This window comes from Perognathus longimembris, chromosome 28, assembly GCF_023159225.1.
Source record: "Perognathus longimembris pacificus isolate PPM17 chromosome 28, ASM2315922v1, whole genome shotgun sequence".
Taxonomy (NCBI): Eukaryota; Metazoa; Chordata; class Mammalia; order Rodentia; family Heteromyidae; genus Perognathus; species Perognathus longimembris.
Genome location: NC_063188.1, coordinates 78,245,413 through 78,269,174, shown reverse-complemented (window position 1 = coordinate 78,269,174; position 23,762 = coordinate 78,245,413). Strand labels below are relative to the sequence as shown.

Sequence of the window (23,762 nt, the reverse complement as noted above, 5' to 3'; positions counted from 1 at the left end):
TTCACTGTGACTCCACCTCCAGGCTGCAAAGATCAGTTTAACACAAGACTTAAAAGTAAGTTAAAATAGTAGTGAAAAGCAAGTAATTTTGAAACCATGATGCCAGTTTTTACATGTTGTACCAACAGACAGACAGACAGACAGTTGTGCACAAGCTATGGGGCATGCTTAGAATTTTTTTTTCTTTTAAATTGGCCATGTAAGTTTTTTGGAATTCCAGTGGCACCTGGTTTGATCCCGGGTTTCAGCACCAATGAAAGGATGTGTCCCGGCTATCCCAGAGGACCATGCGGAGATAATCACAGACAGGAGAAGAAGGTTCATAAGGAGGTTTAATAGTGGGGCCATAGTTCCCACAGGAGAGGGAACTACAGGGCATCTGCACCTTATTCAGGTGGCAGCTTCTCTCTCTGGGGGTAAAGGGGAAGTAGTTAGGTAGTGAGTAGGAGTGGCTCATTAGCTATGGGTGGATCTGGGGGCTAGTGGGAGGAGCTGAGGACCTGAGGCTATTGAAATGCTAACACTTTCAATACATCCAAATTGCAAAATAGCACAGAAATCAAATTACATCATAGAAATTGTTATGCCCCAAGTAGCGAGATGACTTCCAAGACCACCGAGAGCCAGACATTCTGAAATGCAAAAGCAAGGCTTTTATTCAGGCAAGCTGCAGCTTGGGTCTCGTCCCATTCACCGACGCAGCGGAGATAGGGAGGAGGACCCTGAGCTGAAATCTTACAGGGCTTATAAAGGCAAAAACCACAAAGTTACAGCAACCAGGTGTTTGAGCAAGATTAGGGTACGGGCATAAGTCTGATTGGCTCGGGGCTAGGGACATTCCAGGGCAGTCAGAGAGTTTCCCAGATGTCTGGGTTATGATGAGCTGTCCTGCTAGATGGACTAATTGGCGGTCTGGGTTTGCTCACAGTGCCCATTTATCTTGGGCTTGCATGGTCATTTTCCGGAGTTTGTGCAGGCCCAAGGTCAGTTAGCACAAAGTGGAGCCTGACTTCAAGATAGCTTGGTTCAAGAAATTTACAGTTTAGCAGTTTTAGCCCAAACAAGTCAGTTCCCGGAATTCATGAGCGCTCTGAGTCCCTCATAGTTTAATATAGACAGCAAAATGGGGGCTGCCTGAGAATGGAGTCATTTTGGCTTTTCATTCCCGCCTTCTGATAGGTAACTCGAGAGCCAATCATGGTTTGTAGGGGATGGCTATACCTTTAAGACCTGGGACTGTGTGGCTATTATTCACTCCCACCTCCTTCTGGGTCCGAAACCGGAAGAGGCAGCCAAACCAGCCCCGCCTCTTGTCTGTGAGCACGTGTGCCACCATGGCGCCGGCTGAGCCAAGAGGCTGGTCCTGGGGGGACTGTAATCTCCCCCCTCTGCGGGAAGTTCCATGACATCACCGTGATGGACAGTTCATTAGCCAATCATTAATACCCAGTTAGTCCCTCCTCTTGCTGCCGTCATTACTGTTATATAAACCCCTCCTCCTGAATAAAACTTTGGGAAGCCCCTGAAGCTGACTCCGAGATGTCCATGCGTACCCGTCCTCCCTGGCGAGTATAGGGGAGGGAAGGGCATTCTCTCAGCCACATGCAACCGAGGTTATCCGTGGAGCAAAAGGGGATAAAAGGCTTGGTGTCTCTACAAAGGAGACGTGGAAATTTAGCCCGGCAATGGTTCTCCTTGCTCATAAGTTCGATTCTGACTGAGAATTGGTAGGGACAGGTTGGTATTGTACCCGCAATACCATAAGTTGTACAGTGTTTATTTTATCCTTAATAAAAGCTGTAAACTTATTAATAATACAGGGTCCCACAATCAGGACAAGCATAATCACAAACAAGGGTCTGGTCATAACTGAAAGTAAAGTGCTGTTGTCAGGGGGAATAATTTTTTTCTGGTTTAGTTAGATGACATCACACAAGTACCTTACTCCTGCAGATGCAGGTACAGATAAACATAGTTTCACACCGAAGCCCCAATTTTGGCCCTATTTATATTATAGCCAATTTGGTTACATACCAACTTTACTCAGAAGTTCCAATTTTAAGACATACTGATACCATTTGCTACATACCTAAACTCTCTGGGGATTGTCTTCCTCACTTTTAACATGCCAAAACCTTTTAATCTAAAGGAAACATTTTTGTTTCCCCAATTCTCTTTCTGAAGTCTTTCCTTATACTGTTTTATAAGCTGTGTCTTATAAAACTTAACACATTTCCACTCACACTAACATCTACATCCTCATACCATCAGCGACTTACTCGAGCATTCTGTCACAATTGAAGACAATCCTTACTTTTACACTGGCTCTTGCAGGCTGGCACCCCGCTGGTTTAGGCAGTGGCCCTCGGATTCAATTCTCTGGGCCTTGATCTTTAAAGGGGAGTTGATGGGCGAAGATCTTCCATCTTCTGTAACTTCTTCAGGCTGACTCAGGGGCGTTGGCCTTTCCTAGCCAGGAGCCTATAGAACCTTGGCCTACTTTACCAAGGGGTTGCCAGGATCAGATGTCCATTGGGAGCTTTACTCCAAACTGGAAATTACATTTAACTTTTAACAACTATACAGACTTCTTTTTTGGCTACAGCAGTGTAGCCTTTTAACATTCTAGTTTGTAAAAGATTTTTCCTGACTGGCTGGGGAAACTGATCTCTGATGACCTAACAGTGCCTAAATTACCTTTGCAGGCCATTAACAGATCTCAATACAAGTTTTTTTTTTCCTGAACAGATGTATCAGCTCAAAATTTACTGCCAGTTAGGGCTTTGAGCAGATGCAGGGGGTTGGGATTTTTAAACTATCCCCCATTTAACAAACTTAGCTTTACTACCCACTATCACAGATGACTGGCAAGTTCCTGTCCAGTTACAAAGTAGATAGACATGGGCAATAAAAGGCATGCTTATGAACTATTCTTCTAGGACCTCCTGGCTCTGATTAACTTTTAAAAGGCCAAACAGGAGTGACTCTAGGATCTGACACCATCTCTGCCATCCAAGCAGTGGCTTACTGCCTCTGGATGCTCCATCACTTTTGTCCCAGGAGTGACTTTTTCATGCTGGTGGAAATGCACCTCTGGCATTTCTCTGGATCTGTCACTGGACTTGGACTCAGGGCCTGAGTGCTGTCCCTCAGCTCTCCAGCTCAAGACTAGCACCTTATCACTTTGAGCCTCAAAGCGACTCACGACTCTGTTCTCAGCACTTCTGCTGGCCAACTAGAGATGAAGATTCTCACAGGGACCTTTTTCTGCCCGGGCTGGCTTCGAACCACAGATTTCAGATCAATGAGTCTTAGAAGAAGCCACTTTACTCCAATTAAAAGCAACAAGGTGGTCCACATAGAAGTAGTTTTTTTTTAAGTATGCTCTTACCTGGAACTTATTAAGGGCCAATGTTAGATCTTGACAAACTTGTAAGAATTACCTGTCCTTCTCTGTGGGCCTGCTGGGAACTGTTACAAAAAAAAACCTACAAACAAACTGGAATGGCAATTAAACACTCATTTTGGTAGCCATAATTTTCCTTATCCAACTTAAAACAAACATTTAGGACAAGTTTTATTTCCAGATTTCTTATCTAGAAATGCATTCTTGATCTCCAAAGCCTTTTATTAACCTCTGCTTTAACACTATCACTTTAGCTTTTATCTGCTTTGGAAAAACTCTGAAGCTTACCGGCATTCTGAAACCAGGTGGCGCCCTTTGCCTCTGGGCTGCCTGTTTTAAAAGAGCCATTTTTTGTGGGTTTTTTTTTCCTTTGGTCCCAGTTACTGCAAGACCTCAAAAGACAATTTTTCGTTAATGCAAGAATTACAATTACTGGGCTGGGAATATGGCCTAGTGGTAAAGTACTCACCTCGAATACATGAAGCCCTGGGTTCAATTCCTCAGCACCACATATATAGAAAAAAGCCGGAAGTGGCACTGTGGCTCAAGAGGCAGAGTGCTAGCCTTGAGCAAAAAGAAGTCAGGGACAGTGCTCAGGCCCTGAATCCATGCCCCAGGACTGGCAAAAAAAAAAAAAAAAAGAATTACAATTACTATTGCATCAAAGTATACATATAAAATTCAGTACCTGAATCATTAAACTGATACCCAAAACAATTGTAACAAAAGTACTTTTAAGAGTGTTTACCAGAATTACAAACACAAGAAATCCAGTCTCAGCATCTTTGCTTTTTCAATACATCCAAATTGCAAAAATAGCACAGGAATCAAATCACATCAGGTAAATAAACCTTTTAACCGTTTAAAAAAACTTTTTCAATTCTTAGTACCTCTCAAGGGGCAGTTTTAGAAATTCCAGTCAAATCATTCATTTTTAGCACCAGGTTTTCAAAGTTCACCTGAAAACAAAAGAGACAAAAGAAAGGCCTCCATTGGCCTGTCCTACCCAACAGCCTATCTCCATCCTACTCCTCAGAGCTTGATGAACTGTCTTGGTGCCGGCTTGTCCTCTTCCACCATGAATGGACACCCCCTTATGGCTATCCCACCACATGGATTCCCTCCAGGGCCTGTGCCACCACGTGGGCTGGCTAAGCTGCACCTTTGCCAGATTACCCCTCACTCCTGAGGATAGGCACACAAGCCCGTCCTAGGTTTTTCCTGTCCTTTCCTATTGGTCTCTGACTGAGAAATCCAAGCAGTTTTTTGTTTTGTTTTTTTTTTTGGCCAGTCCTGGGCCTTGGACTCAGGGCCCGAGCACTGTCCCTGGCTTCTTCCCGCTCAAGGCTAGCACTCTGCCACTTGAGCCACAGCGCCGCTTCTGGCCGTTTTCTGTATATGTGGTGCTGGGGAATCGAACCTAGGGCCTCGTGTATCCGAGGCAGGCACTCTTGCCACTAGGCTATATCCCCAGCCCCAGTTTTTTTTTTAACAATGATAAACCTTTACATCCAAATTTCTGACACTTAACCCTTACTTTTTAATTAAAGAAACATTTTGTTAACTATAGTTTCTCTTTGAAACAATGCAATAATCCTTTAAAGCATTTGGTAACGCCCAAACTTGATGACCATTTGGATTTAAACTTAAACTCACTCAATTTTACATCATACTACAGTCTTGAACATGTTCACATTCACACATGCACATACACATACATATTCAAAAGATCTTAAAGCGCGCAAAATAAACATTGGCCGTATAGTTTCCAGTGGCAAAAGATATTTTTGCCAATTTTACTCCTGCAAAAACCAGAATTTAAAATAAAACCTTTAATAAATGATTTTAGCATTCTCCAGCCTCATTTTCCAGGGCTTGATAGTTTTAACAAAACATTTTAGCACACCAAATAATTTTCTGCTTAAGAAGGCTGGGTGGGGGTCCCCCAGAGTTTTTATGGGGGGCACTCACTCTGATTGTGAGCTGTTGCCTGTACATCTTTCCAATGAGCTAAACATAAATCCAGGGGGCTAAGGGAGTCTGTCCCATTTTGTCCATCACAGTCAGGAGATACAGAAAACAGAGAACAGTCCAGACCAGTCCTGTAACAATACAGGCAAGCAATTTTTTCCTTTTCTGCAACATAATCTTTTCTAGTTTCTGACTGGATTTACTTTTACTTCCTTTCTTAATTCACCACCAGACCTAGTCTCCTCAGTACTCAATCTCGTCCTAGGCCCTTTTGCTTTCAATTTTACTTTCTCTTTTACATCAAAGTCCAATTAACCACATCATTTAGACAACTCCCACACTATTATTGTGGGCAATTTCCTTTACTTCTTTCCAGTGAGCTAAAGTTAAGTTCAAGGGAGTGGAAGGAATGTTCCCCATTGTCCGTCTGTCAGTCAGGCGCAGTGCAAGAAAGAAACACACAAAAATAATCACAGGCACAAAGACCAGACAACACTTACAGACTTAGGGAGCCGCGGCTTACAGGTTCAACTGTATCTCTCCTGCCCCTGTGAGGAGGCAGACCACACACCAAGATTTGAGACAAAACTTTTAACAAGTGACTTTAACATCCAGCCTCATTTACCAGGGCTCTCTAGTTTTAGCAAGACATTTTAGCACACTAAATACTTTTCTGCTGAAGATAGCTGGAAGGGGGTTCCCTGGGCTAAGACTCGGCCCACCCAGTACTTGACTCTAGTCAATTTTGACTAGAGCATTTAACAGATCAGTTGACCTTTAAGTACCTTCAGTTGGAAGAAAATGGTTACTTGAAGCTGATCTCTCTTCCCTTCAGTCCTCCTGATCCTAGGGGACCTGGGGAGGCTGTTTGGAACTCAGTAATGGCAGAGGCCACATGTCCCATGTCTTCCTGTACAGTAAGTTAGATCACAACAAACACATCCCTCCACTATGAGGATCTTCAGAAGGGGGTCAAGACATCCCTTGACCACCCCGGCCTTAGAGAGCTCCACTGCGTCCAGCTTCTCTGTCTCAGGACTGCAGACGGTGCACCTTTCAGATTCACACGGGCCCACTCAGTGCTTTCCATTGCATTTTTACAGATGAGCCTACACAGTCGGGCCCACACAGTACAATTCCCAGTGAACGCTTACACAGGGACCTTTACAGATGGTGCATGTTAGGTTTTAGAATGCCACGTGGTATTCAGGCAGGAGAGAAAAGTTTATTACCGAACTTCTGGCCTGTGGCCGGGATGATCCATGGCCAGAGAGAAGGGAGAGAAAGAAGAGAAAGGATAGAAGGGGCAACCCCCACCCAGCCCTGCCTTATCTAGGGCAGGGGCAGGGGGTGTGGCCAGGTGGATTAGGATGTGACCTCAGGGAAAGGGGAGGTAACTGCCTCCAGGTCTGCTGGTTACCCAGGTAACTGAGTGGAGACTTAATGAGGTGGGGGCATCTAGGTGAAGCCTTCCAGGGATGGACCTTACAGTGCACTTTCCAGCGCACTCTTACAGACATGCCCACTCAGGCGGCCCCCCAGATGGCCTTTACAGATCGTGCATGTTCCAGTGCACGTTCCAGTGCACCTTTTCAGACGGGCCCACTCAGATGGGCCCACAGACAGCCTACAGACACAGACAGACAGAAACAGATTGGTCGACCAAACTCAGACATACACAACTACATCTCTGGAGGTTTCTTTTCTTCACCCAGGTGTCTCTCCCCCCACCCCCACCCCCCCAAAAAAGAAGGTGGTTAAGGACTCTTCCCAGCCCATGCACCAAATGTAATGGGGTCCCCCCAAGGGAGGGGACCACAATGTAAGGGGGCCCAAGGGGGGGGAGATCCTCCATCCCTCCAAGAGTTCACCACTCAGAGACACTCTCAAGTAAAAAGATGGATTTATTAGGGAAGTAAAAAGTATACTGACTGGCCAGGGTCACGGCCCAGACTCAGGAGCTGGGACCGCAACCATAAAAAGCAGGCTGGCCAACCAGGACCTCAGCCCAGACTTGGGAGCTGGGACGGCACATCTTTAAGGGTCTATTTCCCCCCAACCTTGTTATGAAGCCTGGGATACAAAGCACAGATGTTTGCCACCTTAATAGGTAAAATGCTATTGTTGTGCCAAGTCGCAAAACGACCACCAAGAAGGCCACCGAGACTCAGACATTCCAAAATGCAAAAGCAAGGCAAGGCTTTATTCAAGCGAGCTGCAACTCGGGCCTCGTCCTACCCACCGACACAGCGGAGGTTAGGAGGAAGCCCCGAGCTGTGATTACACAGGGCTTATAAAGGCAAAGAACAAGGTTACAACAATCAGCTGTGCAAGCAAGCAAGATTAGGACACAGGTACAAATCTGATTGGCTCAGGGTTCGATTCTAAAATGGGGTTCACGTGGTAAAATGGGGTTCACGTGGTAAAATGGGGCCTGACTTCAAAGTCTGGCACTTCACTATTACTCTAAAATTGAGAAATTTATGAATGACTTTCCCAGATAATTTATTAATTTTTTTGAAGGATTGAATCCTCATGAGGTAAGCATTCTACCACTGAGTTCTGCCTCCAGCCATCCAGATAATTGTTGTTTAATTTAAAAATGTTTCTTTAGCTGGATGCAGGTGGCTCATACCCATAATCCTAGCTACTCAGGAGGCTGAGATCTTAGGTTCACGGTTCAAAGCCAGCCCAGGCAAGAGAATCTGAGATTATTTTCTCCAATTAATCACCAGAAAAGCTGGAAGTGGAACTGTGGCTCAAATGGTAGACTGCTTGCCTTGAACAAAAGGCACTCAGATACAGTATGCAGGCCCAGTATTGGCAAAAAAAAAAGGTTTCTTTGATAGGATCTCATATTGTGTGTGTACATACATGTGTGTATATGTGTCTGTGTTGATGTACATGTGTATGTGTGTGTGTCTTCAGGATGCTAACCACTGATACCTATACAGCCAGTCCTCTCATACACCTGGGATGACAGGTCCATCCCACAGTGCCAGGCTTCTTTGTTGGCGATATCGCTAACTTATCCTTGAGATAAGGATCTCATGGACTTTCCTGGCTGAGCTGGTTTCAGAAAGAGATCTAACACCTTAAGTAGCTAGTATTACACCAATGAACCACAGATGCCCAGCTTTTCCCAGTTAATTTTAATGTATGATATATATATATATATAACCTTTTCCTTTTGTGTTTTTTTGTGTATGTGTGATGCTTTGTGCTTAAGCAATTTTGCTATTCATTTGTGTGTGTGTGAGTGTGTGTGTGTGTGTCTGTATCTGCCTGTACTTGGGCTTGAACTAAGGGTCTGGGTGCTGTTCATTAGGTGTCATTCTCAAGGCTTTAGCTCTATTTGAGCTATAGCTCCACTTTGATTTTTTTGGTGGTTAATTGGAAATGAGAGCTTCACAGACTTTTGAGGCTGGGCTAGCTTTGAACTAAAACCTCAGATCTCAGCCTCCTAAGTAGCTTACAAGTGTGAGCACGAATGTCTGGTTCACTTTTTGGTCTTTTCTGCCACTAAATGTAAGCTCTAAAGGGCCACCTAATATTCTTGGTGCTGGAGACAGAACTCACAGTCTTGTGCATTCTAATCACACACTCCCCTACTGAGCTAAATATCCCTTCTGATGTGTATTTTATGCAATTGTCTAATTCCATTTGTGATCTGGACAGGGACTCATGCCTGTAATTCCAGCTATTTGGGAAGCAGATATCAAGAGGACCCAGATTTGAGGCCAGCACATGTGAATAAAATGTTAATAAACCAAGCCTAGCTAAAAAAAAAAATAAGTGTCCTTATCTCAATAAAAGGAACAAACTCTTTTCTGATTTGGGGAGGGGAATGAGAAGCACAGAAATGCTGGGACCAAGGGTGGGACCAATTCAGCAGTGATACTTACTACACACTGTGTTGGTAATGACCTATACATCTTAGGAGGGAGAAGGGTCAAGAGGGGAAAATTGAGAGAAAATGAGGGACAGAGTAACACTGTTCAAAAAGAAATGTACTCAATAATTGACTTAAGTAACTGTAACCCCTCTGTACATCACCTTTAGAATAAAATAAAATATTTGTATACATGTAAAAAAAAAGGAAAGAAAAAAACTTGGCTTCTTATATTACCTGTGTACTCCTAGCTAATCCAGAGGAAGAGGCAGAAAGAGCTCAGCAGCCTGCCTACACAAATGTGTGAGATCACATCTCAGAATTAAAGCAAAAATGGCCCAAGGAGGTAGCTCAAGTGGTAGGGACCTATTGGCTTGGCAAGCTCAAGGACCTGAATTCATGTTTGAGTAGATAATATATTAATGTTCTGCCAAATAAATATTTCAAAACCATAGAGGGATTGGCAATCATGGAAAAGTGCAGTCCCATAAAGTGTGACTACAACTCAGTATACTCTTTCTTTTTTTCCCCTTTTAAAAAATTAATTAATTAGTTCATTGTCAAAGTGTTGTACAGAGGGATTACAGTTTCATTCATAAGGCAGTGAGTAAATTTCTTATCAAACTTGTTACATCCTGTCTCATTTTTCTCCCACCTTCCACTCTCCCCAATTCCCTCCCTCCCTGAGTTGTACAGTTGGTTTACAGCTTATTGTTTTCTAAGTATTGCTGTTGCATTGGTTTGCCTTCTAACTGTTGTCTCTCCAGCTTAGGCGATTTTAACAAAGTACTGTCACCCCTAGATCCCTAGATTGGTTTTTGGTCATCAAGACAGAAGTGCTGGTGGCTTCCCTGGGAGTCATAGGCCAAGGGAAGGGACACAGGATTGGCTGAGTTCAGCCAGCCCCTAGGATTCTGTAGGAGAGAAGTACCAACTCCCAACTTTTATAAGCATCTGTGCTTATAAAAAAAGGCTTACATAGTCTCCCAGATGCAAATAGTTGTTTGGAACAACCACAGAAGATACTAGATTAAAAGTATTTAATGTTCAGAGAAAAGATTGAGTGGAATGGATTGGATATTACAATGATGCAGTTGAAGACTGGAGGCCTGAGTCAAGTCCTAACAAGTAAGTGAAAAACCCTGAGTTTAAACTCGAGTAATGCCAAAATGATGCAGTTGAAAAGGAAATACTGAGATTAAAAAGATTCTTAAGGTAATTCTTGCCAGGCACTGGTGACTCGAGACTGTAATTCTAGCTACTCAAAATGTTGAGGACTGCAGTTTGAAGCCATCTGGGCAGGAAAGTTTGTGAGACCCTTATATTCAATAAACTTCTAAAACAAATGAAGTAGAATTGTAGCTCAAGTGATACAGTACTAGCCTTGAGCAGAAAAGCTCAGGGACAGTGCCAGGCCCTGAGTTCAAACCTCAAGACCAATACACATGTAAAAAGGATTCCAAAGAGTCCTCAAAAGTGAAGTTGGTCCAAGTTCCTCAAAAGACTGAGTTCTGAGGACTATAGTTTAAAACCAGCCTGAGTAGAAACTTCCCTGAGACTCTTACCTTCAGTGAAGTAGACAGAAAGCACAAGTGGAAATGGGGCTCAGGCGATAAGAGTTCCAGTCTTGAGAGTGAGAGGCCCTAAGTCCAACCAACAATACTTGCACAAACAAAAAAATCTAGTGTCGGCGGCACGGAGCCGGGGCTCCGGCAGCAGGGGGCGCAGCCTCGGGCCAGTCCGAGGCTGGAGGCCAGCGGTGTCACCTGGGCCGCCGCGCAGCCTGGTTGGGCCTCCAAAGCCCGCTCCCCCGCTCCCCCGTTCCCCCCCTCCCCCGCTCTCCACGCGGCCTCCCGCCCACCCTCGCGGTTAGCGGAGGTGCACGGCGCAGGCGCGGATGAGGGCGTCTGCGAAGCCAGCGCAGCCTCTGCAGCCTGCGCCTAGCGGCTCGGCGGGGCTGGTGTGGGGAGCGCCAGAGGCCGAGGCGCCGGCCCGCGGGAGGCCCAAGGCAGCGGGAAGGCAGGAGCCGCGTCGCCCGCCTCTGCGCGGCCCCAGGGGCCCGCGCGCTCGGGCATCGGAAGCCGCCACCACCACCGGGGAGCTGCGCCTGGGCGGGCGGAGCCCGTGGTGAGGTGAGGCATTTTATTACCATCTGTGGAACTTTTTTGTAATTCATTTTTCCTCACTGAAGTGTTAAGAATTATACCAGGTTGAAAAGATATGAATGAGTATCCTAAAAAAAGAAAAAGGAAGACTTTACACCCTTCTCGTTATTCAGATTCCTCTGGAGTAAGCAGAGTTGCAGATGGATTCAATGGAATTTTTTCTGATCATTGTTACAGTGTCTGCTGGATGAGACAGCCAGACTTAAAATATTTTGACAACAAAGATGACGATTCAGATACTGAGACATCAAATGACTTGCCAAAATTTGCAGATGGAATCAAGGCCAGACACAGACATCAGAACTACCTGGTTCCTGGTCCTATGCTTAGAATCCTAGACCACACTGCCTTTCCTGCAGAAAAATCTGATATAGAAATTTGTGATGAAGAATGTGACTCACCTGAATCATTCCACCAGCAAACCCAAGAGGAGCGTCCTGTAGAAGTTCACTCTGCAGAAGAGGTTCCTGTTGCTGTAGAAGTGCATGCAATATCTGAGGATTATGACATAGAGACAGAAAACAATTCCTCTGAAAGCCTCCCAGATCAAATTGATGAAGAACCACCGGCAAAACTCTGTAAACTTATTGACAAAAGCCAGGCTTTGAATGTGACTGCCCAGCAGAAATGGCCTTTACTGAGAGCTAATAGCAGTGGTCTCTATAAATGTGAACTTTGTGATTTCAACAGTAAATATTTTTCTGATTTAAAACAGCATCTCATCCTGAAGCATAAACGTACTGATTCAAATGTATGTCGAATATGCAAGGAAAGTTTCTCTACGAACATGCTTCTAATCGAGCATGCCAAACGACACGACGAGGATCCCTACATTTGTAAATACTGTGACTATAAGATGGTGATTTTTGAGAACCTCAGCCAGCACATTGCAGACATCCACTTTAGTGATCACCTGTACTGGTGTGAGCAGTGTGACGTGCAGTTCTCCTCAAGCAGTGAGCTCTACCTGCACTTCCAGGAACACAGCTGTGATGAACAGTACTTGTGTCAGTTCTGTGAACATGAAACTAATGATCCAGAAGACTTGCATAGCCATGTGGTAAATGAGCATGCATGTAAATTAATAGAACTAAGTGATAAGTGTAACAGTGGAGAACATGGACAGTACAGCCTTTTAAGCAAAATTACCTTTGACAAATGTAAAAACTTCTTTGTATGTCAAGTGTGTGGTTTTCGGAGTAGACGTCACAAAAATGTTAACAGGCATGTTGCTATTGAGCATACTAAAATATATCCTCATGTTTGTGATGACTGTGGCAAAGGATTTTCAAGTATGCTAGAATACTGCAAGCATTTAAATTCACATTTATCTGAAAGGATTTATTTATGTCAATATTGTGAATATTCAACAGGACAAATTGAAGATCTTAAAATTCATCTAGATTTCAAGCATTCAGCTGAGTTACCGCATAAATTAGTGACTGCTTGATGAGATTTGGAAATGAAAGGGAATTAATCAGTCACCTTCCAGTCCATGAGACAACTTGACTTTACATAATGTTTAAAATGATAAATTCAAGGTTTTTTTAATGTTATGATGAATGACTTTAAACACAATTTAAGAGATTTACCTTCAAGTTTTTAAAGTTTTTCTTGGCATTGCTAAATTTTCAGTATATAATGATTACTTAATTGTGGTGTTTTCAGTTACACAGTAATTCATGGTTGTCCTTCCTTTTGGTGACATACTCAGTTTCTTCGCATGTGCTCAAATTTCATGAATTGAAATGAAACAAATGTACTAAAGAAAAAAAATCTAGTGAAGCTAGGCATGGTGGTGTACATCCAGCTACTCAGAATGCAGGGAGAGGAGGATTTTGAGATCAAAACAAGCTGGCAAGTTAGTGAGACCCTGTCTCAAAGAAAAGAAGAAAAAAGACTGGGTATATGATTGATATGGCAGAATACTTGCCCAGCAAGTTCAAGGTTCTGGGTTCAATCACCAGTACTGAAACACAGACAAAGAAAAGCACATGAAGAATGTCCAGTGGTAGAGAAAATAAAGTCAATTATTACATGAAAAATCAAAATGTACACAGTGATTGTATAGTTCACTCATAAGAACAGTGCAATGTAGTAATTCAAAAGGAGAAAACACTTAATGAGTGAGTTTCTCAGATTTAGACAACAACTTCATATTTAGAAGAATCATAACATATTGGACAGGAAAAGAGAAACATTACCTGGATACCTCTACACACAGTGCAGTTTGAGGTTATGAAAAATAAACATTTTCATTGATGTCAGTAGTGGGCTTGAACCAGGGTATCAGGCTTTCACTTAAGGCTGGTGCTCTACCACTTGAGTCAGCCAGCTTTTTGGTGGTCAATTGGAAATAAGAGTCTCTTGGGTTTTTCTGCATGGGCTGGTTTTTAATCTCAATTTTCACACCTCAGCTTTCAGAGTAGCTTAGGATTACTGGCTCATGGTGATGGCTCATGTCATCAGCATCTTACTTTGAGCTCAACTCTGACTCCATTAAAGATTAGTACTGAAGGAGCAGGGTAGAACAAGGGTTAGTTGTGGAAAGTTAGTAGGAGGAGACATAGGGAAAAGGAGAATAGACGTAAATGGATTTCTCAAGATCTTGTCAATCTGAGAACAGGCAGAGACACTGGATAAAGGGCAGGGCTCACCATTGCCCAGGTTCAGAAAGAATATCCAAGATAAGCTTTCTCGCAATCCCTTCTGGGAAATATAGTCTTCCAGGTGCATGTTTCAGGTTAAATTGAACTATGAGTCCCTGTAAGCCCTTGCAGTACTCTGGCAGGGCAGGATTCTGGACAATACCTGAACAGTTGGTTCTTCTTGGGTACTTCTGGCATCACAAGGAGAGAATTGGTCCAGAAGTTGAGGGGGGTTTCATAGGCAGGGAGTGAAGTTGGGGTCTCAGTTGCTAGTCTGTGTGTGTTTTGTGTCCCATTCTTCAAAATAAAAGAAGAAATATTGTAGTGAATGAAGATTATTTTGTGTTTTAGCACTGCCTTTTCTACTCTAGTTAGCTTTTGAATGAGGATGACAATGAAGGAGATGAAAAATGATGCTGAGACCACTGCCATGGGTCTCCTGCCCCTGCACGCAACCGTGTGTCCTGTGTTTAATGAGCTTGATCAAGTAAATCTGCGTGCAGTTCAGACACAAAGAACTGCTTTCATTAAGGCTGGGAGTGTGGCTTAGTGGTAGAGTGTTTGCCTAGCAGGCATGAAGCCCTGGGTTGGATTCCTCAGTGCCACATACACAGAAAAAGCCGGAAGTGGTGCTGTGGGTCAAGAGGTAGAGCGCTAGCCTTGAGCAAAAAGAAGCCAAGGACAGTGCTCAGGCCCTGAGTCCCAAGCCCCAGGACTGGCAAAACAAAAGAAAACAAAACAAAAAAGTGATTTCATTAAGGCTGAAAAAGAAAATCCAGGTTTCACATAAGACATCATTATCAAAAATTTAGAGAAGCTGGGCACTGGTGGCTGACACCTGTAATCATAGCTACTCAGGGGGCCAAGATCTGAGGATTATGGTTCGAAGCCAGCCCAGGCAGAAAATTCCCTGTGAAACTCTCATCTCCAATTAACCACTCAAAAACCAGAAATGGTGCTATTGGCTCAAAGTGGTAGAGAGCTAGCCTTGAGCAAAGTATCTCAGGAACAACACCCAGGTCCTGAGTTCAAGACTCACAACTGGAAAATAGTATAGAAGTTAACTTCATGGAGAGCTGATAGTGTTGAAGAGTATGTGACTGAATGACCAGAGCCAGAATTCCAGGACCTAAATGACAAGGCATGAGGACTTCAGTAGAGTCCCAGTAAGATCCCAGATGAGATCAATGACAGAGCAAGGTTTCTGCAGACAATCAAGGGTATAGAGAGTGTAATAAAAGAATTACTAGATACAGTGAATAATGTCCTCAAGAAATACTAATATCAGAACTGTAGAGCACTCGAACACCAAAAGAAAGAACTTGTAAAGTACTCCAAAAGTCTTAGTGATACCCTGAAAACATATTCTAAAGATGGCAAGGCAACACTTGTCTTCATAAGTGCCAACTGACTGATTCATCAAACCAATTTGATACTTCAAATCTTTGAAACAATAGCCTGAAAGTTGTACACATAAGAGATGTACTTTCAGAGGCAGTGTTAAACTACCTTTATATGTAGATTTTAAAGTTTGTATAAATTAGCAGTCCCTCCTGAAGGGATCTAATCCAGGATGTTGAATGGCAGTATTGCCATCTTCCACCATGACATTTTGTTGGTCATGGGACTTGAACTCAGGGTCTGGGCACTGTCCCTAAGTTCTTTTGATAAAGACTAGTCCTCTACCACTTTGAGCCACAGTCAAACTTCTGGAGTCTCACAGACTTTCCTGCCAGGGCTGGCTTTGGACCGTGATCCTCAGATCTCAGCCTCCTGAGTAGCTAGGATTGTAGGTGTGAGTCAACAGTGCCCATCTTTCCACTATGATTTTGCAAACTGTACCTTAAACATAATATTATACTAAAGATGTTGTATCACTTTTGCTATTATCATTCTTTGAAGAATTATAAGTCAGAATAATGTATGCTTTCATGTGACATTATATAACATTCCTTAAAAATGTACATAATGGGGGCTGGGGATATGGCCTAGTGGCAAGAGAGCTTGCCTCGTATACATGAGGCCCTGGGTTCGATTCCCCAGCACCACATATACAGAAAATGGCCAGAAGTGGCGCTGTGGCTCAAGTGGCAGAGTGCTAGCCTTGAGCAAAAAGGAAGCCAGGGACAGTGCTCAGGCCCTGAGTCCAAGGCCCAGGACTGGCCAAAAAAAAAAAAAATGTACATAATGGTGTTTGTTTCTGACATTTTAACTTAAAGTGATATGCTGTAAGATAATGTATTTAACAATATTTGATGGCAAACTTACAATAAAATCTATATTTGTTAAAAAAAAAAGAATACAAAAAATATCCAGGAAACTTGAGTCAAGAACTATTTTCTACACAGTTTTGAGAATTGCTCTTCCCTGGCAGCTCTGAACCTTCATCCCTGGATCTCAGCCTCCCGAGTAACTCAGGTTACACTCATGAGACACTGGTGCCCAGGCAGTATTGCTTTCATTCTTTGTATTATGCTAGTAGTACCTGGGGCTTCAGTTCACAGCCTGGGAACTGTCCCTGAGCTTTTCCCCCTCAACAATACTGCTATGTAGCTTGAGCTACAGGTCCACTTCCAGTTGTTTTGTGATTTATTGGAGATAAATGTCTCATGGACTTTCCTGCTGGGCTGGATTCAAACTATGATTCTTAGACCTCAGTCATCTGAGTAGCTAGGATTACAAATGTGAGCCATGGACACCCAGCCAGGATGTTATTCTTAAGGTCCTCAGAGTCGTTTCACAGCAAGACCATAAGGAAGTTAACAAGCCTGTCTCCTCATCACCAAGGAGTTTAGGTGACTTTCTTGAAGCTATCGAGTCTGCTTGTCATAAACAGCAGTTTTATTTTTTCTTCAGGTCAAGGCATTTCCTGTATGTGACTGAGAGTATTAAGTGTTCACAGCCAGGCCACTGAGAGGTGTACTTGGACTTTCTGGTTTCTTACCCCACTTTTGAATGATGTGAAACACTACACCTCAGAGTATGGGATCAGGTTCCTAGAGAGCTGCCCAAGGGCAGATGATGACATCTAGAAGTGAGGGGAGGTCCACAAAGCCTTTCAGCCACCTTGACAGGGGTCCTACCCCAGCTCCCTACTCCTTAGCCCCTAGCCCCAGTGCCCTGCTTCCCACTGGCCCTGATCCCAGGCTTCTTGCCCTCTGTCATCTGAACCCACCTCCTGGCTCCAAGACCTGCATTCTCACTTCCAGTCCTCACATGCACATTCCAGACTCTACTCCCAGGTTCCACCCTAACTCCTGAGCCCTCACCTCTAGCCTCTATCAGTTCCCCAAGTCCAGGTTCCCAGACCCCACCCTTCCTACTTCTTACCCCTACTCTGACTCCTTGAACCCACAATCCCATTCCTTCCTGCCCACTCCCTAGGCATGCAGACCTATGAGCAGCTGGGACAGAGGACATTCAGGTCTTCAGTGAGATAGTGGTGGCCTTGGTCATGTGTCTGCACAATATTAGGGTGAGGACTCTGGGAAGTGGGGAGTCAGCAGGGGAAAGAGGGTGGAGTGAGGTGGGATTTCCCTGGCAGAGCTTGGGAGACTGGACGGGAGAGAGGAATCCTTCCACTTCCACGTACTTCCACAAACACCAGCGATGCTGTTACCTATTCATTTTCATATCCGAACTCCCACCATTGATATTAGCCTTTTCCTGCACATGGACCATGATAGTGAGTGCACCCTGTTCCCTGGCTGGCCTCCAGATCCTTGACTTTATCTACTGGTAAGGCCGAGTTTGCTTTTCAACTTCTATATATCTACTTGAGTCTCTGGGGGCATCAATTCAGGGTCTATTTCTGTCCTTTAGTGTCTTTGCTCAATTTGGTGCCCTACCACTTGAACTGCAGCCCTACTTCAATTTTCTTGTGGATAGAGAAAAGGATCTCACATACTCTCTTCCCTGGGCTATGAACCATGATTCTCAGGTCTCAGCCTCCTAAATAACCAGGATTGCAGGTGTGCATCACCTGTGCTCAGCCTGTCAAGTGTTGTGTTGAGAGATCTGTGTGGCCTCTTCTGACTCTAGGAGACCAGTGGACCATGTGCTGATTGGGATTGTTCTAGCTGTTTCTGGCTGGCAGTGGATTCCAAATGTCCAGTGCACTGTGCGTGCATGTGCAGTGTGTGTGTGTGTGTGTGTGTGTGTGTGTGTGTGTGTGTGTGTGTGTGTGTGTGTGTGTGAATGTACTGATCTATAGTAACTGTGAATGCAGGGTTTGACTCTGTGACTGTTGTACTGGCTGATTCTCTCTGGCTGGCCATGTGATGTGTGACAGCTGAATCCAGTATACTGCCATTCCAACATTATATCTGTGATACTTGGCCACTCAAAATTCCCCTACCCAGCTGATCCTATAAGTCTGATTTTAGGTTCATGAGGATTTGGGGCTCTGTACACTTCTTTTTTTGTTTTATTTATTTATTGGGGTTAGGGGAGTGTGGGCAAGAAATGGTTAAAAAGAAAAAAAAGAGCTTTCTGCTTTAAGGAGTTTTCCCAGAGAGAGGATTTATTTTCATTACACATGAACATGGATGGACACTTTTCTCTGGTTTTCATAACAATTTGAATTAAAGATAACAGGCATAATATATGTCTTACTGAAATCTAGTACATTCATTGGCCAAATCAGTGTTCTTTATGTTCTTATTAATGCATGAAAGGAACTGGCAGTTTGGCTTCAAGAACAAATGAAAAGCAATCAGAAATTCAACTAGTCTTTGATCGGTGTCCGGAGTAATTACTGAAGAATTATTTTGCAGTAATGGCTTTTAATATTTAAGTATCCAGTGAAATTATGATTAAGACTGTTGATTCTAAGAACTAAGAGAGTTAGAGAAGAATTTTGTCTAAATGCCAAGTTCAGAATAAAACATCAATAATCTCTACCTCACCTTGCAATATCCATAAATAAAGTAGACATAGGGGATACAAATTATATAAATGTTAAATAAAAAGTGCACTCAGAATGCAGAAGTATTTTTCATTCAGTTTGTCACTTATTCTAGTTCAATAAAACATTCATAAGGAAAATAACCACTTAATATCTGTCTTAAGACAGAGTAAGTCTAGTTACATTGTTGCTTTCAGAACTTCCTCAAAACATAACAGTAACTATTTATAAACTTCCCTGGTTTAAACTTAGCCATTTATCTTGTAACACATTACTTCTTAAGATGAACATCTATATCATGCCTTGAAAAGCCAAAACAGAAAGTAAAATCAGACAGCCAGAAACTTCATTAACACATCTAGACAGAGGTTTGCTTGTAGTTTTTGGTATCCAAAACCTTTTTGCCACACATTGCACAGATGCCCTTTTTGTAGGTACAGCCCTGGCAATAATGAGAACCTGGTTGGTGTACAGAACTTTTACAAATTCTGCAAGTGGAGAATTTGTTCTTTCCATATGGATCAAATCTTGCTTTCTTTGAAGTCAAAGCTTTATTTTCATTCAGTTTTCTTCCACCACTTTCTGTGGTATTCCTTTCACCATCCTTCCATGTATCAGGAGTGATGACAGTACCAAGTTTCTTTTCACATTTTTTGCATACCATCCTTCTGCCCACAGTTCCCCCCTCAGCAACAGAAGCAGCGGCAGCAGCTTGAAAACATCAACACTATGGCCCAAGAACAATTCCTCTTCCGGCTACTCCAACGCACTTCTGGCCTCTTAGCCACCCACTCCCGCCTATCCTTACACTTCTAGATATTTGTTTGATGGCTCCAGTTAAAGGTGTGTGTTTGTGTGTGTGTGTGTGTGTGTGTGTGTGTGTGTATTCAATCCATTCATCTGTGATTGATTTGGTGACTATTCTGACAAATCCTCTCAAGTCATATATGTATGACCCCTGATTTTAATGGTACATATCTTCTGTACTGCAATTACAATCACAAAAGTTTTGTTCTGGTTCTGACTGTGTGATTGATTCTATTTTTATCCTATGGTGTGATCTTTTGTTTGGTTTTGTTTTTTGCCAGTCCTGGGGCTTGAACTCAGGGTCTGAGCACTGTCCCTGGCTTCTTTTTGCTCAAGGCTAACACTCTGCCACTTGAGCCACAGTGCCACTTCTGGCTTTTTCTATATATGTGGTGCTGAGGAATCAAACCCAGGGCTTCATGTATACGAGATGAGCACTTTACCACTAGGCCATATTCCCAGCACCTATGGTGTGATCTTTAAGATTGTGTCCATTGGTACTCCAAGTGTGCTGCTGTGTGAACTTCAAATACATACATCACATTACTTATTACATTGGCTTATTTATATTTGTTTACTGTGCCAGGGCCTGTTGCATGCTAGGCAAGCACTCTACTACTACTGAGCCATATGCCCAGCCTCCCCCTTTTAAAGATGGGGTTGCCAGTGCTGAGATTGAACTCCTAATCCTCCTTCCTTAGCCTGCCAACTCAGTATCCCAAAAGGTGGGATTAGAGAGTTCTGGAACTACAGGTGTGAACTCCACTCTAAGATCTTTTGGCTTTTTTGACATACATCTCTCTGTGTTCAAGACTGACATAACTATGGTTTCTGGACTTTGCGTGGTATGTATGTATGTGTCTGTTTTGTCATTCTGACTCTTGGATAGTTACTTTATTGACTGAAATCTTGTTTTTAATTATCTGTGTGAATCCTGTTAAAAATTGGTTTGATAGTTTGATTCTGAATACATCTAGAAGCTAAGAATGCCTTATTCCATCTTTTTTTTTTCTTTTGCGGGTACTGGGTATTGAGCTCAAGGTTTGGGTGCTGGTTACAGGCATAAGCCATGGGATCCATTTTGTCTTGGAGAATAGGTTCATATTAAGGCCAGGGAGGAAAGTTGTGTGATTCTTATCTATGATTAAACAAAAAGCCAGAAGTGGATATCTCTAGATCAAGAGATATGTTACTAACCTTGACTGAAAAAGCTAAGGGACATTGCTCAAGTACTTAGTTTAAGCAACAGTACCAGCACACACACACACACACACACACACATACACAGAGAGAGAGAGAGAGAGAGAGAGAGAGAGAGAGAGAGAGAAATCCACAGCTAAGCTGTATTGTGAGTGAAGGCAAGGACTCTTCAGTCTCCCTATTTGAGAGGCTCAACAGCATCTACGAGGCCCAGTGGTTCACAATTGACTCACAAAGGGATGCAAGAGAGTAGGAGCTCCCACCATACTCAGACCCCCATGGGTCATGGCCCCACTGCATTATTCATGGTGAAGCCACGTGATAGACCTCAGGAACTGACATGTGTCAGGTATGCAGGATGACAGAGGGGCTGAGGGAGGTAGAAAGAGGCCCTCTGATCCTCCCATGCCTTAACCCCATGGACTGTTTCTGTTCCTGTTTTGTTTTGTTTTGTTTTTTTTTGGCCAGTCCTGGGCCTTGGACTCAGGGCCTGAGCACTGTCCCTGGCTTCTCTTTTTGTTCAAGGCTAGCACTCTGCCACTTGAGCCAAAGCGCCACTTCTGGCCATTTTCTGTATATGTGGTGCTGGGGAATCGAACCCAGGGCCTCATGTATACAAGGCAAGCACTCTTGCCACTAGGCCGTCCCCAGCCCCTGTTCCTGTTGTTTTACAAGTGCCTTACACAGTGTCCATTATGACTTCATTTTTGTGTGCCACCCTGAGGACCTGCCCATTTACATGGAACTCTGCCAGTGAGTGGGCAGCCAGGGGGCCTGTGTGATGGGACAGCTGGGAGGGGGAGGGGTGTTCTTGTGTCTGATGGTCCCCATAGCAGCCCTGGAACTTTATCTTCAGGCAAGACCTCAGCTAAGGAGGAGTTTCAGATGATCAGGAGCCCTCAAGGACCAAAGGACAGCCATGGTGCCTGAGTGAGTTTGCCTACTATTTTTACTGCTTTAGCTGTGAGAATGTCAGAGATTAGAGGGCCAGCTGGAGTAGGAATTGGCATGGAGAGGGATAGGGACCAAAGATGGTCAGATGGCTGGGGAGGGATATGTTTATGGAGGGTGGCAGGGATAAAGCAGTGGAGATATAGTTGGGTGATGGGACACAGAGGACAGCATGGACTTTCAGATGGAAGGAAGAGGTATTAGGGGTTAACAGAATGGGTGAGAGGTGGGCAGAGAAGTGAAGCTTGGCTAGGCACACAGCGCCCCAGTGTGCACAGGATGAATGCCATCTAGGAGGAGGTGTTTCAGGGGGATGGAGTGGGGTTTCAGGGTCTTGGCTAAATTCAGGGATCTTGGCAGGACAGATGCATGACCTGTAGAGCTAGTCCCTCCTGGCATAGGATGTTGTCTGTGGCCAGTGTGTCCATCGGGACCATGTTCTTCATGTAGCCACTCATGGTTGCCTATGGATACCTCACCTTCTCCAATGAGTATGGCTGGGGCCAGGGCTGGGGGCCATGGCTGGGGCTGGGACAAGAGCCTTTGAGCTCCTTCCCTCCCGGACCTTAGACCCATCAGTTTCCCAGGGGAGGGTGCGCGTGTATCTTTGTAGATTTCTGACACTGTGGGTATGGAATTTGGGATTTCAATTTTCATGCTCCTATCATCACAACCTGAATGCCATGTCTCTTCTCCCAACTCTAGATTGTATGCCAGAGGCGATGGCCCACATATACCACAAGCAAGACCTGCTCAGCCTCTGCGTGTGCTTCATCGTCGTCCTTGCCGTGGCCTTCACTCTGCCAATGGTGCTGAATCCAATGTGGGGAGGCGAGGAGGCCTAGGGAGCCTAGTGTCGGGGATGGATGAACAGAGGGCCTGGACATGGTTGTTTGCGTAGAGGCCATAGCTTGGCAGTGAGAGAGGGGGTGGACTCGATGGAAGGAGGAAGCAGGAATGGACACACAGGAAAACAGAGTTCTCTGATGGACAGAGAAGGCAAAAATCGGTGGTCTGATGCAGGGGTCCCTGCACCCCGGGTGCTCTCCCAACCAGTGGGAGAGGCAAGGAAGCGCACCCTGCCGAGGGTGAACCCAGAATAGGTAACGAGCCGCGAGTTGCCCACACACAGCCCAACCCAACCTTTCGCTGGCAGTTGGACAATGAGACGACTCAGGAGAAGTTCAAGACTGCTCTCAGTTTTAGTGGGGCAGACCCGATCTTAAGTATGGGCAATGGCAGCAGAAAGAGGAGGGTGTAACATACCTAGCCAGGGGCGATGATTGGTGGTCCGAGCTGTCAGTCAAGGGTGGAAGGCCATGGGACCTCCCTAAGGGGTGGCCTAAGTACTAGCACGACCGCCCCCAGGTTACTGCCGGCAGCCATCTTGCTACACATGGTCTTAAGGCTGGGAGGCATGGCCAGCTAGAGACGCCTTTCCAGTTCCGGACCCAGAAGGCAGGCGGGGCTAACCGGGATCCCTCTTCCAGGAGGCGATGCAAGCAAGCACGCCCCCAGGGACTGAGGCAGGCGGGGCTCTTCAGGGTCTCACTCCCGAGGCGCAACAGCCACACACCTCTGGGGCGTGGACAGGCGGGGCCAGTCGGTGCACCCCACAGTCTGACAGAGGCAATGGCATAGATGGCAGGAGAGGGAGGCTCAGTAAGTAGCAGTGCTAGTTCAATTGGAGGAAAGAGTCACAGATAAATGGCTAGACAGAAGAGACAGGCAGAAGTGGTTAATCAGAAGTTAGAAGCACAGATGGAATGAAGATACAAGATGAAGCTGGATGTGGTAACACATGTCTGTATTCCCA

The 23,762-nt window shown here is 44.5% G+C and overlaps 2 protein-coding genes and 1 pseudogene across 2 annotated transcripts; 2 read left to right on the top strand and 1 right to left on the bottom strand.

Annotated features, from left to right (window-relative positions):
• Nucleotides 1-11,147: 11,147 nt before the first annotated feature.
• On the top strand, nucleotides 11,148-12,884 carry LOC125343347 (zinc finger protein 639-like). The gene has a single exon (XM_048335702.1). The coding sequence runs from the start codon at nucleotides 11,490-11,492 to the stop codon at nucleotides 12,882-12,884; it is 1,395 nt and encodes a 464-aa protein (XP_048191659.1). The 5' UTR covers nucleotides 11,148-11,489.
• A 1,580-nt stretch (nucleotides 12,885-14,464) lies between these two features.
• On the top strand, nucleotides 14,465-15,544 carry LOC125343127 (annotated as a pseudogene).
• Nucleotides 15,545-18,727: 3,183 nt separating this feature from the next.
• LOC125343351 (cysteine-rich PDZ-binding protein-like) lies at nucleotides 18,728-19,677 on the bottom strand. Its single transcript, XM_048335710.1, has one exon. The coding sequence runs from the start codon at nucleotides 19,650-19,652 to the stop codon at nucleotides 19,347-19,349; it is 306 nt and encodes a 101-aa protein (XP_048191667.1). The 5' UTR covers nucleotides 19,653-19,677; the 3' UTR covers nucleotides 18,728-19,346.
• Between the last annotated feature and the right edge of the window lie 4,085 nt (nucleotides 19,678-23,762).